The sequence below is a fragment of the Callithrix jacchus genome, chromosome 9, assembly GCF_049354715.1.
Source record: "Callithrix jacchus isolate 240 chromosome 9, calJac240_pri, whole genome shotgun sequence".
Classification (NCBI taxonomy): Eukaryota; Metazoa; Chordata; class Mammalia; order Primates; family Cebidae; genus Callithrix; species Callithrix jacchus.
The window spans coordinates 52,139,396-52,154,566 of NC_133510.1; the positions used below are offsets into that span (position 1 = coordinate 52,139,396).

Here is a 15,171-nt window from a genome sequence, read left to right on the forward strand (position 1 = left end):
ATGGAAAATTTGAGATCTGAACCTAGACTGTGACTTCAGAATCAGGTTACTTACTACATACTTTCCTATAGAGCTTAGAGAATAGTAGGATAGGCCGGTTTTACGCATAAGATAAACTAAAATACTATAAACAAGGACATGGTGGTGCAGGGGGTAGGGGAAATGGGAGAAATCAAGATGCAAAGAATAGGTAGAATACATTTGTTGTGTAGAAATAAAAGTGAATAGAAATGAAAATTTGTTGGGCAGAAATGAAAGTGAGTAGTTCAATGTGGGGTAGAAAGATAAGAAACTGCAGAGCCCAACACCCTGGACTCAAATTCTGGCTCCAGCACATATTAGTTATATGGAAACTTCTCAGCCTCAGGCACTCAACCTATTTTAGTCCTAATGAGCAAAGGTGTAAAGTGTGGAAACACATGATATGTTTAGTAAATGGAAGTAATATAGGGTAGAGGAAATTTAAGGGGATATTAGGGACAGTTCAAGGAAGGAAGGAAGGATGTGTGTGCCCACATGCCAACAATTGTGGCAGAAGACAGAATAGGTATGAGGAATATTTGGAAGACTTGAAGACAGAAGAAAATGGACTGGCATTTTATTTAAAGGAAAACAAATACAACAATAAGGTTGACTGCAATGCAGTTTGGAGTAAGAATAGACTGAAGAAGTGAACCTGGAGAAGGATATCAGGATTGTCCAGGTGAAAGATAAGGTCAATAATCAGGGCAATGCCATGGAAAAGGAGAGAGATTCCAAAATTATTTCACAGGTAGATTTGAAAGAATTTGGTAGCCAGTTGGGGATATGGACTGAGTCAAACTGTGCCTCAGGTTTTGCACCAGGGACCTGCAATTATGACAATGCTTTTGCAAAGAGAAACTGCAGTTAGTTAGGTGTGAATCAAGAGTTGAAAACTTGGGTGTCAGGGATATAGCTGACTTTCTGAAAAGTTTGAATGCAAAGGCAAAGAGAGTGGAGAGTTGAGTGTCAGTAATCCTAAAGCTCAATTCCTATGTGAATTTCTTTAGGATTAATCCTTTTCTTTCTTCAGCAAAACCCAAAGTTAATTGTCTATTATGGAGTCTTCCTCTCATGCTTATCAGAAACCTTCATTTTTTTTTTTCTGGATTAAGTATTTCTTTGAGAACTTGATGAAAGCTATGAACTTTTATCTCTGTGTGTGTGTGTGTGTGTGTGTTGTGGGGGTATCATAAATAGACACAGAAAAATTTCCATACGATTTTAGGGAGTTCTTGTATTTTTAGAAACTCATGAATCCCAAGAATCCACTCTGCATAACTTTTTAAAACCAATTTATTAATTTTTTCTACCTATAATTATATGTATCACATGCTGTGCTAAATTCCCTACTTATATCAGCTCATTTAATCCCCCCCCCCCACATTTCCATGTAGGTATTACATTTCAAACATGGGAGACATGAAGTTAGACTTGCCCAGGGTCACAGAGCTAGTGTGTGCTATAAAGAAGATTTGAACTCAGGTCTCTGTATTATGGTTATCCAAAGAAAGAGACTCCGTAAGATGCATATACATATAGGAAGAAATTTATTGTAAGGAATTGGCCCACATGACTAGGGAGGCTGACAAGCCTCAAGCTCTACAGAGTGAGTGGGCAAGCTAAAGACCCAGGAGAGCAGATACTGCATTTCCAGTGTTAGCCCAAAGGCCTGAGAACCAAGAGTATCGATGGAATAGCTCCATTACGAAGGTAACAGGTGTGAGATCCAGCAATTCATGTCTGAATGCATGATAAAATATATGGTCCTATCAGGCAAGAGGAATTATCTTTTACTTGAAGGAGGGTCAACCCTTTTGTTCTACTTAGGCCTTCAACTGACTGGATGAGGCCCACTGCCCATCCAATATTGGGTAGGGCCATCTATTTTACTACTTTTACTGATTTGACTGATATGTTTACCCCAGACACCCACACACACCCACCAAAAATAATGTTTGACCAAATATCTGGGTGCCCACTGGATCAGTGAAGTTGACACATGAAATCAACCATCACAATCTCTCTAGCCCCAACTGCTGTGCCCTATACTGTCGTTTTTTAAAACATAGTCTAACATTTTTCTTAGGTGAATTTCCTGTTTGCTTTCATACACACCTTACTTAAATTATCCATATTAGTTAGAGCTGCTGCTTTTCCCATATTTTCTCTTTCTCCCATTACACTCTCTTAACTGAAGATTTTAAAGTAAAAACAACATGAATTCATTCTCTTTCTTTTCTCCTCTTTTTATTTTTATCCCCAAGATGATAAACTATCCAAGGAAGTTTCTTTCATTTTGAATGTTGAAAGAGGATTTGTCAGGTAAAGTGAATTCATAGATACCCACTAGGAGTACATATCAGGTGTTAAAAGAGTTTTCAAATTCACTGTATGCAATGAAAAATAAGTGCTGGGTTTTGGTAGCACTATTGAAAATTTCAGGTGCCTGTTTAGTATGCAGTGCATGTGTTCATAAAAAGTCAATGCACGATTAAAAATAAATATATTGTGGATGTTTTAGGCCCTGGAGCAAATCCAGAATAACAGCTGGGATTTTACTTCTCCTGGGGGACTCCTCAAACTCATGAAATTCAGTCCTAAGAAGTCATAACACTCTGTTAGAATGAAGGCCCTGTGAGCAGAAGATTGGAAGCTCAGTTGTCAGAGTACAAAGGAAATGAAAGGCAAGTTGCTCTTTCTCTCTATCACACACATTTTCAGCTCTTCAATGGACTGAATGCATCCACGCAAGATTGAAAAAGATGATCAAACAATAAAATTAAAGCTTTTAGTTTACAGGGTTTCTTTTCTTTTCTTTCCTACCAGGTGGGGGAGGTACTAGGAGTAAGAGATTATTTCTTCTTGCCTCTTTATTTTGAAAATATTACATAGAAAAGGAGATCAAGTGAAGCCACATTTAAGAGTATGTCCCTTGGCCTGTATAATCAACTATGCATACTGGTTAGGGTAAAACAAATAAAACTCAATTTTGAATTCTGTAAACCAAGGCTGCAAAACCTTTTGAGCTACACAAATAACTGGGAAAAATTTATGTTTAAATAAGGACCACAAATTCTTAATGTAAGTGAGATGATGTCTATAAACAGTGGCTGTAGTTGTAGCTTCAATCTTTAAAGGACATTGATTTTCAAATTTAGTAAAGGGGAAAAAGAATATATCTTACATCCTACTAGCTGGTAGATATCTTCCTCATAAAGCTCCAAATAGTGCTATAATTTCCTTGGAATAGATTTTTATAAATGATGCTTTGAATATAAGATCATTTTAGAATATAAAACCAAGTATTTCAGACTAAGTTTTTAAGTGATTTCATTCCTTTTTTCTGGTTTGATATTATCAAGTGATCTCAACAGTATCACGAAAGGATTCATCAAGGGGCTATTTCCATGTGGTGATATGCTATGGGTAGCTCAGGTGAGATTAAATACCATCATCATCAACTATCATTGATTGAATGGTTACTGTCCCTGGCTTTGAGGATGCAGAGAGGTAAGCCATGGTACCCCATGAGAAAGCTTAGGGCCTACTTGATAACTTAAGTGTACATACAAAGATGACCCAAGACATCGATTATTGGTGAACAAGTGTTTAGACAATCTTTTGTCTAACACAAATCAGTACTTTGTGGTGGGAAGGATATGAATCTATCCTTAAGAGTTTCTTTAACTATTTTCACTTGTATAATCCGTATAATAATATCTGACCCTAACACACAGAAGAATGCATTAGCTTGATCTTCCCTACTTAACTACTATCATTTTCTTTTCTCTCTCTGAGACAGGGTTTAGCTTTGTTGCCTAGGCTGGAACGCAGTGGCAAAATCACAGCTCACTGGGTCCAAGTGATCCTCCCACCTCAGCCTCCTGAGAAGCTGGGATCACAGGTGTGCATCACCATGCCTGGCTAATTAAAATTTATTTACCTTTTTTCATAGAGATAGGATCTCACCATGTTGCTCAGGCTGATCTCAAACTCCTGGGCTCCAGTGATCCTCCTGCCTTGGCCTCCCAAAGTGTTGGGATTACAGGCATGAGACACAACACTGGGCCTAATTTTCTTTTTGTATCCCTAGCTTTTAGTCCAGAGTCTACCACATAGTAGGAATTTTGCCTATGTGACTTAAAATACTATTAACAGGTGTAAGCTGGAACTTTCCACTATAATCCATCACTCATCCTGGCAGGACGAGTGTACTGCTGATTGCACTACAACTGATGAGTATGATTCAATCCACACAAGGCCCTTATTGTGTGGGTTTTCCAGAATGATACTTGTTAGACCCACCACGGACATATAAACGTTATAGAAGATGCTGTAAAATGTTGTGGTCATTTCTTTGTTGTCAAAACCCAGGTCTTTGCTTGTATACATACATAAAATGCCATTGTTATGGCCCAATTGGCCTTGTCGCTTTGGGGAATCAATGGCAAATGCCTTTCTCTACATAAAATTGGCAGGAGTAGACCTTGAAACAAGGTTAGGACAATACTAAAGTACCCAAGGAATCTTGTTCATTTTAGGATGAAGGGTGGGCCATTTAAAGCAACAGGTGCGATGTTCATATTGATTTTCTGGATTTTACTTCTCAAGGAGTCTGGAAAGAAGATTTGAACAGCTCAGACGGGATTTCTACTGACAACCCCCTGGGATGGTCTGACTCTGCTCTTCATTTAGCCCTTCAGTTCCTCTATCCTTGAAGCTTCTGGACCTGAGCCTCCCCATTGCTCAGGAGAGATAGCCACTTGATTTGGCAGCTGGGCAGTTCTGTAATGACAGACAGCCCAGGCCAGGGACAGTAGCAGAAGCAAACGTCCTCACACAATAAGACTGCTTATGCAGTGGCAGAGGAAAAGAAGATTCTATCTTTCAGTCTATTCTAGTTAATACATCTCTCTGGCAGTATTACTGTGTTTCCAAGAGGAGAGGGAGAGGCCAGTGTGAGCCAATGTCCTCAATTCGGGAGAGCAAACTGCAATTCCTTCAGAGGCCAAAATAAACTGCAGGACACAGAGTCATTCACAGCAGTGCAGTGGCTGGGCCCCTACAGCCACAAACCAGTATTTGCAGCCTCGGGGCTGATGTGTTCTTTGGTCCACATCAGATACTCCGGAGGCGGAGACAGGTATCTTTTTAGCCAGCCCCCAGCCTTGAGGCAAAGCAGATGTCATACCCCACAGGACAGTCACCGAGTGTTACCTGGAGCACTGTCAGAAGCCCCTCCTAGCATCACCGTTTTGAAACCACAAGCAAGAGCCCCATGTCTGGGCAGAATTTTTCAGGCTGTATCACAAAGCTGTCTCCCTCCCACCTGATTCATTTTTCCACCGATTTTCTATGAGCCTATGACAAGGGGAAGAAACTAATCATAAAACCTGATCGTAAAATCCTTCCTGTGCTTGAAGAAAGCGATTACACATTTACTCAGCCAAGGTCTCCCTGCATCGTTTAAAACAAAAGAGAGTCTCCATTCAGGATCTCCCCACCCTGCCAGGAAACGTCTTCCTGGGACCAGCGCTGACCATCCCGAAAGTTGCTATTTCCCTCAGTTGAGGGCGAAGTTAGCAAATCCGTAGCTACAAGTCTCAACTTGGGGGAGGGGGCGACAGCCAGGGCGTAGGAAGACCGGCGTGGGGGAGGGACTAGAGGGAAGGACACTGCCCCCTACTCCAGCGAGGTCGTCGCCTAAGCCTGAGGAGCAGCCAATTTGGATTCGGGGAGGGAGGTGGGGAGGGAGTGGCGGCCGCGGTGGAGCGGCGTGGGCTCCGCACTCGCGGCTCGGTGCCAGGCTTGGTACCTGGCGGGCCGGGCGCGCCTCGCAGGCCGCCCGGGGCGCGGAGGGTGTGAGCGCGCGCGCCCCCTCCGTGCCCGCTTAGCCTCGCGCGCGTCTCGGGGGAGGCTCCGCCGAAAGGCGCCCGGGGAGCCCGCAGCCTCAGTCCTGCCGCCGGCGGAGCTTTGTGCGGCGGCGGCTTGGAGTCCCACCTGCTGGCGGCGGAGAGAGAAGGAAGGGGAAGAAGAAGGAGGAGGAGGAGGGGAAAGAAGCGGCCGCGCCAGCCCACTCCTCCCGCCGGCGCCCACTCCCGGGGTCTCCGCAGCCCCCAGCTCTCGGCCTGCACGGCCCCTCGTCCCCGGCCCTGCCCGGCCTCCCGGCCACACCGAGGCAGCCGCCGCTGCAGCCCCCAGCCCTTCCCGGCGGGGCCCGGCCCGGCCCGGCCCGGCCGCCGCCACCGCCGCCGCCACCGGGCGACGCCGGCGAGTTTGAGGAGAGCGTGGGGCGCGCGGCGCCGCCTCGATGTGCCCGGGAGCCGCCTCGGCGCCCCAGCCCCGCTGAGCAGCCCCGGCGCGGCGGCCCGAGAGGACTAGCGAGGAGGCGCGGCGAGCCCGGGAGAAAGGGAGCCAGCAAGAAAGAGCAAGCCCGAGAGCGAGCGCAGGGAGCGACACCATGCCCGGCTGGAAGAAGAATATCCCCATCTGCTTGCAGGCGGAGGAGCAGGAGAGAGGTGAGCGAGGCGGCGGGGCCGGGGAGGGAGGGCAGGGGTCCGGGCCGGGGCCGCCCGGTGCCTCCCTCTCCCGGCTCCCTCTCGACCGGTCCACCCGCCGACGGGGGAGGGGCGCCGCGCCCTCAGGGCCCGCGGGCGAATCCAGGTGGCGTCTTGCGAACTCTGATTCATTTTTTGAGGTGGGGGGCGGCGGGGGGCTAGGGGGAGAGGAGAGGGGCGGTGCTGCAGCGAACTTTTCGCTTGGGGAAAGATTTTCCTGGCGAGGATGTAGGGGGAACTCCAGCTTCTGCAGGGCCCGCTCGCACGTGGAGCCCCGAGGGGCCGTCTGTGGGGTGGGTGCTGGGGGTGATGATGGTGGGCAGGGAGGTGGGTTACTGCAGTGCTTTAAGTGACTTTTCAAACTTTCCTCCACCTCCCACGGCCACCCTCGCGCAGTCCCCGCCTTTGGCTCGGCTGCGACGGAGCTGCCAACCCAAAGTTGCTGGAGATTCATCAAGGAGGAGGAGGAGGAGGAAGAGCGTAGGGGAGGCCAGCGGGCGCTGCCGCAGGTCTCTGGAGGGGGAGGAAAGAGGGAAAAGATTGTCTTCTCACTCAGGGTCTGGGACTGGGAGTGACTACTTGGAGATGAGTTATGCCCCAGCGCAGTCCTCGCTGTCAGTTTAATACCGCAGGACTGCGGGCTTTTCGTAATTACTGTCTATTTTCTTTGCAAAAGGCGACTCTCCGTGCCTGGTGCCTTGCAGACCTTTTGTGCTTCAGCCTGACAAGTGAGCTGGACACGTTGCTTTAAGTGACTTGCGGGGGAGAAAAGTTGAAGGCCTTTTGCACCTTAAAGGCTTAGTTCTGTTGAGGTCATTTTGTGGTGTTTGGATTGTGCAGAGGTTGCCCAGGGAGTTCAGCTTGGTAACCTGGATATGATGTACTGAGTGCACCAGAATTTCCTATACAGGCGCCATGGGGCTAGAGGGTTGTGCACAGTGGCTCTGCTAGCATCCAGAGGGACGCTGGCTGGCAAGGTCCACAAGGGTTTATTCTGCTTCTACCCTGTCCTGTCCTGGCTTCAAGGAAGATGCTTTAGAATTGGATAGGTTTCAGGATGCAGGGGTTGCATGGGCTGTGGCAAACAGCCACTGCTGAGGTAGGTGGGCGAGGAAAGCAGGAGGCCAGTTGGTGTGTGGAGAAGGCAGAGTTGTCAAGGGGGCCTAATCCAGCAGTGTGATGAGTTGGTATAGATGGTGGCTTGGTTATTGCGCATACTAAAAGTTTCAGGCTTTTGAATAACACTCACTACTAAAGAACCAATGTACAATTTCCAGTTTTTCTCTAGGTGGCACAACCTGTCTTTGGTTTGTATCCTGTTTAATGACTCAGGGAATTCATCCGTTTTTAACCACTTCCTTATGAGATATGTGCATTCATTTTCCAGCACACTTTCTGGCAGGTGACCTTACGTTTCCCCATTCAAAAGGCACCCTTGCTTTGGGAATGCTTCTGCTTCTCTCTTTAGTAAATCATATCTTTAAAGTTGCAAATAACAGTACCAATAATTTATAACCAGGTAAAAGTACTACATGAAAGCATTCTGCCAAGCATGGAGTGACTGTCTGTCCTATCAACTAAATGTCACAGTGTACTTGGTGTTCAGTGTATCAGTTTGCTTTAAAAAAATCACCATGCTTCCGACAAGTTTTATCAGAATGCTGAAGTGGGTAGATTTTCGGATTGTGACAAAATGTACTTGTATGTCTTTTAGAAATATATGGTAACATTGAAAGATGATTGTCTAATCTGCTTGGTGGAGATAAGACTGAAATTCTTCCAAAGCATAAAAATCTGAGTAAGAAATTGGGTATTCTGCCTTATCTCCTTCAATAGGAGAAAACAGGAAATGTTTGTTACTTGTTGTAACAAGCAAAAAAATGAATTTCTTGCTTCAATTATGAGATGCTTTTCTAAATAATTAGTATTTATATTTGTTTGTTTGGTTGTAGCATTTATTTTTGAAGTCCTGCTTCTTTGGGAATGGAAAAATACATGGCTTTGTTTCTTTCACAATTTCCTAACTGGTGTTTGTGTTTCCATTGTGCATGTGTGTGTGTGTGTGTGTGTATTTAAATTAACACACACACATATATTAAATATATATTTAAATTAACAGAGCTGCCTGTGTGACTTTTAATGCATATATCAGAGGACACTTCTTGAGCTTGGCTTATCCTTTTGGAAGAATTTCAGTGTAAAGAGATGAGAGATGTTTTCTATTTGTATTTCAGGTCAGATTGTGTTAATCTTTTCCCTTGACACTTGAAATTATGTTGAATTGGATTCTTTTAAATATAAACAGAAAGATTAAACTGTCAGGTTGGTCAGGAAAATAATGAACATAGAACAAATACATTTTAAATTTTGTCTTGGGTTAATGTTGACCAAAAGGTCAATTTCTAATATCTTACTATTAAATTCTAAGGTTGGTTGTGCCCATCTAAACCACTGCTCTTTCCACATTCCCCACAACCCCAATCTACATTTAAACATTCTAAAACCCATTATGAAGACTACTCTAGCATAATATTTTTTTAAATGTAGATTTTATTTAGTAAAATCTCTTCTTGAGATGTAATGCAAATTAATACAAGATGCAAGCTCCTTTGAGGACCACATATTTGAAGGAGTAGGCATCTTAGCCTTATTCCTAAAAAAGAAAAAAATGCCAATCTCAATTCGAAGATTGAGGGAACGTGGTTTTGTGGTATTGCCACATACAAAAAGAGGCGTGGCTGTGTTACATAATTTCATGCCATATTTACACACCATTCATAACTTGGGTTCATCTTGAAGGCCTTCATCAATTTGGTATTGAGTAAGCTATTGCTATGGCGTGCAATACTGAGCAGAGAAACTGTAACATATGGGTTGTTGCAGTAAATGCAGTCACTTCCAAAATGACATGTTAAGATTCACCCATATACGCTGACATACTATTAAAATTCAGAACACATTTCTCCATACTCTTCACTACCCCCAATTTTCTGCCTGATCTGCTAAACCCAATTCATTTAGAAGCCACTTAATACACTTTGGGGTAAATGTTTTAGGAGAAGAGAAATGTTTCTGAAAACTGTCCTGTTTGATATCTCTTCCAATCAAACTAAATTAAGTAATGTATTAGTCGTTTTTCATATGCTTATTAGCTGATCATGTGTAATAGGAATGTAGTTGTTGAGAAAATACTTAGTCTAAAAAGATAGATGCATCTGTAACTAATGATGCTTTTCTTTTGCGTTGTACCATACCTTCTTACTAGTGTGGTTTTGATTAGTAAATGTTTATTGTGTTTAACAATGTGTAGTTACAATAGAAAATCAAACATAATGCTTGGAAAGATTATTCATCTGTCTGTTTCTGCAAACATGCTTCTTGATATTTTTATTATTGAGGAACAGAGAAAAATATTAATTGCTATTTTCTAATTCCTTTTGCTTTTATGTTTAGATATAACATAAATATATACATTTAATCTAATTATATAGATGTATTAAATGCATTTCACATTAGCATATACATTCACCGGGGGAAGATACATGCATGTTTTATAGCACTTTACTCCCTTGCCTTTTTGTTCTTCTTACGAGTTTTGGAGGTCTACAAATGAAACTGAGAACTTCTCCTTGGATTTCTGTTTTAGAAGTTATTATTTCATGACAGAGTCTTGCTTTGTTGCCCAGGCTGTAGTGCAGTAGTGTGATCACTGCACACTGTAGCCTCCACCTCCTGAGCTCAAGAGATCCTCCTGCCTTAGCCTCCCAAATAGCTGGGACTACAGCAGGCATGTACCACTGTGCCTGGCTAGTTATTTTTTTTAAGTTTTTGTAAAGATGGAGTCTTCCTGTGTTGCCTAGACTGGTCTTGAACTGGGCTTATGCAATCCTCCCTCCTTGGCCTTCCAGAAGGCTGGGATTACAGGTATGAGCCACTGCATCTGGCCCTGTTTTAGAAATTACTGTGTCTGAGTAATTTCTTATATTTTGGCAAATATAAGAAATATAAAACAGGGCCAGATGCAGGGATATTTGGACCCCTTTAGATATAAATAATGAGCTTTTATAAAATATCTATGAGAAAGCACAGGGAGCTTGAGGAGTAGACCTTTACTACAATCTTGGTCTGTTTCATTTTCCATATCACCCATATCATGAGGAGATCTGGTGACCCTACCCACAACCTTCTTAAAAAAAGTTGAATTTGGAATTTGACTTTTGCCCAGGTACAAAGTAGGGAAAAGAGGAGAAAATGAAGAAATCTAGGGCCTGCTTTGTTTCAGTCACCGTGTTTCCCATGCATTATTTGGTACAATCCTTATAATATGCCTGTAAGGTAAGTGTTATTATTCTCCACTCTGGGAGATGGGGAAACCGAGGTTCAGAGAGCTAATGAATTTGCCAGAACTTATAAAGACAAGACTTAGGGCATTCATTTCTAAAAAGATATTTTAAAAAGAAGTCAAGTTACATTTCCTGAGGTGAAGTTTACAGACTTTTATTAACATTATAACATCTTTCACTTCTGGACAGAATTCTAATAAACTGCCATCAGATCTTTCATCAGGAATTCTTTAGAGAGTTTTTTTAGTTACATGTACTGGGAAAACACTTCTAAAGTATATTTTGGACCTTTGACAAGAATTTTGCAAGGTAGATGTGTTAATTAACTCTTAACAATAAGGATTGGAACCTGAACATATTTTTAAGTTGAATTATTTGACTACACTTAAAGTAACTCATTAAATGAACAGCCTTTTCCACCAAACACTTGCCATTATGGCATATTTTTCCTTTTTTTTTTTTAAAGCGTATTTGCCATGAAGGCAAGAATTAACAAGAATTGAGTGTTCTTCCTTACTGTGATAAACTGGGAAATGATTATATTGTTAATAGCCATTGTGTATTTGTCCTTTGCCAACATTTTATTTAATTAAAGCCATATATCTAAACTCCAGCTACCTAGCGGACAGCCCAGTGGTCAAAGAGGCGTCAGATGACGCTTTCTTCTGCAGCAACCTAATTGGTTTCTTTCATGAAGAAATTGAAATTTCAACTGATATTAGTAAAAGAATTTGAGAATTGAATCTTATGGGTTTTAAAACTGTTATATTAAATGCTACAGATGGCAGACTATTAAAGGCATTTAGGATTTGATTTATTTATTTTCAATTAAATTATAATAGTAGTAATACCAAATATAAGAGTAATAGTAATACAAAGTAACTTGTCTAGCAGAGAGAACAATTCAAATGCAAAGCAGTATCCTGGGTTTGAATCTCTTGTTCTATCTTTTATTAAAGTTTATTTCTTCTGAAATCAAAAAGATTCTTAAATGTAAATATAAAAAATCTATTCATACAAATTTTCTTATTCAAGAAGCCTGCTTGTTTAGGCATGTCAGTGGCCAAAGGGTGCTGTCAGCTTTATGGGAAAATCAGTGTACTTCAACTGTATCTGCATATTAAAAGCATCTGATTTAATTTCTTACCACCTTTCTTTTCAACAGTGAATAAACTTTAAGCACCAAGTGAGGTGATGAATACAATGTAGAGAAGATATGGCTTGTATCCTAGACAGATTCCTTAAGTTCTGGCACAGTGGTTGATGAGAAGATATTTGAGGTCCAAATGGCGTTGGGTTTAAATTCACTCCAGCACTTATTAACTCCATGGACTTTTTAACTCTTCGAAGCCCTTGTTTTCTTTACTTCAAGATGAGGACAAGAAATATCTATGTCATGTGAGAATTAAATAAAATTAACAAAGAGGAATGTATGATAGTACCTTGCATAGGGTTTGGAGTTCAGTAATGGCAACTGCCATTTTAATGGTAAATTGATATAGGTCTGTTAACACCTTAGGATATCCTGATCATGAAACAATCAATCAATAATTTTTATTCTTTAAAAACCTTATAAAATATTTTTAAAAAGTCTAATTTTTGTGAAAAACTACACTAAAACGTAAAACTTGATGCAGCCAAGGTCTTTGATGTATTCTAGCCCAACTCTCATGAAAACAAAGAATCTAGTGTAGAGAGAGAAATGTACCCAAGACTACATTTCATATACTTAGCAAGTGTTTATTGAGTACCAACTGAGTGCTGGGGATGAGGAAATAATGGTCCATTTTAAAGGATGCTATTAAATAGAGTCATGGGCTATGACAGGTAATTCCAGGACAGCTTTTCTACTCTTGTAAAGATTAATGCAGAGGGAGCAGAGAATAGGGGTTGATTGTGCTGGGGGTGGGTGGGAAGAAAGAAGCTTCTGAAGACAGCTGTCAGAGAAGGTAGAAGGTAGCACAGAGGAAATGTTAAAAGACTTGAAGGAAGAAGAGGAGATTAGAGAGTTGTGAGGGGATAGAAGGAAAGATATTTCAGGCATGGAACATGGGATGTTCCAAAGCATCATGCAATGAGACATTCCAGGAACATGACTGGTTTCTTAAAGGGGCTGGAGTGTGTAGAGTATGAACATGCTTATGAGCATAGAATATGAATATTCATTTCCCCCATGGGATGAGGAATGGAGCTGAATGGGAGCATTAGACTAGCAATGGCCAGATTGGAAAGGGCTTCTTATGCCAAATTAAAGAGTTTGATTGTATCTGGCAGGCGATAAAGAATTGATGGGCTTCCAACAGAGGAGAGTCAGGATCAGATTTTTTCTTAGAAAGCTCATCTTGGCAGCATAGAGAAAACATTTGAAAAGTGAAGGACTTGGAAGGGAGGGGAGCAGGTAGGAGACTACTGCCGTGTTTCAGCCCATGCAGAGATAATCAGAAGGTAAATGTAGGAAATGTGAGGAGTGTAGGTCTCTGGTTCAGGTACTGGTTAGAATCAGAATTGTATCTTGAGACCTAGTATCCTGATACAGAGCCTGGTATTTTTTCTATTACATATTGACTTTCTTTATTGTCCCACTCCCCTCATCAATGTAGGGAAAAAAATAAACATAATGTGGTAGAATAATACAAAAATAGAGGACCACCAAAGTGATGGACTACCAGACTGTGCCATGATGATAGCTTATTGTGCAATAGCTTTCTTTTGTTTATATATAATTCATATGCTATCTACTCCTAAAGGAAAAATAATTATCCGGCACATTTATCTCCTAAAGCTAATTTAGAATTTTACATGAGATTTTAGCTGAAAGAGAGGGAATGGTTGTACTGTATTTATTTTTTTAGATTTATCTTCCCTGGTAATGGAATTGGGTAGGGTTTTAAAATTTATTATTTTCTGGAAACAACTAAATATGCTGTGTGTAAAGTTTTAATATACTTCTTATACTGTACTCAAAATCTGAAAGCTGAAGTTTAGGTCCTCTCTCTCAGACATTTCCCCTGGCTATTTGTCCTGGGTATAGACTGCCCATCTTGACTTCTGCTTTCTCATTTATAAAGTAAGGATGATTCTTGGCATACTGACCTTCTGGGGTTAAACTTAGAGGTAAAAGCTATTAATATAACATTATTATATTAAAAAAGCCAGAAGTTGGTGAAAGAGAGAGGGTCTTCAATTACATTTGTCTCTTAGCAGGTTTTCTCTTGATGGAAGCATTATTTGGGTAACTTATGTTTCATAAATTAGAAATTTTTAAGTCCAGGCTTCTGACATCAGCCCGATATGCAAAAAATCATTATTCTTAGTTGAAATCATGTTTGGAACCTTTTGAAGGGAGAAAAAATTCTTGCAGATCTCCAGTGCCAACATGTGTTTTTTTGAGACTGAGTTTCATTTGTTGCCCAGGCTGGAGTGCAATGGCATGATCCTGGCTCACTGCAACTTCTGCCTCTGGGGTTCAAGCAGTTCTCCTGCCTCAGCCTCCCAAGTAATGGGGATTACAGCATGTGCCCCACTAATTGTTTTGTATTTTTAGTAGAGATGGGGTTTCGCTTTGTTGGCCAGGCTGCTCTTGAACTCCTGACCTCAGGTGATCTGCCCGTCTTGGCCTCCCAAAGTTCTGGGATAACAGGTGTGAGCCATCTTGCCTGGCCAATGTCATTTATCTATTTTTTATTTTATTTATTTATTGAGACAGAGTCTCGCTTTGTTGCCAGGCTGGAGTGCAATTGCACAATCTCGGCTCACTGCAACCTCTGCCTCCGGGTTCAAGTGATTCTTCTGCCTCAGCCACCAGAGTAGCTGGGACTATAAGTGCGCACCACCACGACTGGCTAATTTTTGTATTTTTTGTAGAGATGGGGTTTCACTGTGTTGACCAGGATGGTCTGGATCTCTTGACCTGGTGATCCGCCCACCTCGGCCTCCCAAGGTGCTGGAATTACAGTTGTGAACCACCAAGCCCAGCCTGTTTATTTTTATTGTACTACTTAAATATGTACTAACATAAAACACTCCTGTTGCTTATAGCTCTTATACAACCACAAAGCCAAAACAGATTTTACAAAAGAAAAATAAACAAAACTACCCCCCAAAATCAATAACATGCACATTGACAACATTGATTTCATATGACTTGATATTATTTGCCTGAGACTAAATTCCTTCTTGCAGTGTGAATATGGTACTTTCTGCTGTGGAAAGTAATAACACCACTTTTTTCTAGTCAAGCTCTATGG

General features: G+C 41.7%; 1 protein-coding gene across 6 annotated transcripts in view; it reads left to right on the forward strand.

Annotated features, from left to right (window-relative positions):
- The first annotated feature begins 6,253 nt into the window (after positions 1–6,253).
- The window catches only part of GRIP1 (glutamate receptor interacting protein 1), a 726,295-nt gene continuing 717,377 nt past the window's right edge, over positions 6,254–15,171 (forward strand). For 4 of the 6 annotated variants that reach the window (XM_078336115.1, XM_078336116.1, XM_035256174.3 and 1 more), the window contains exon 1: positions 6,254–6,542. In XM_078336115.1, coding sequence (XP_078192241.1) covers positions 6,485–6,542 — 58 coding nt within the window. In that variant the 5' untranslated portion in view covers positions 6,254–6,484. The remainder of the gene's footprint in view (positions 6,543–15,171) is intronic. The other 2 variants (XM_035256165.3, XM_035256169.3) reach the window with 1 other exon arrangement.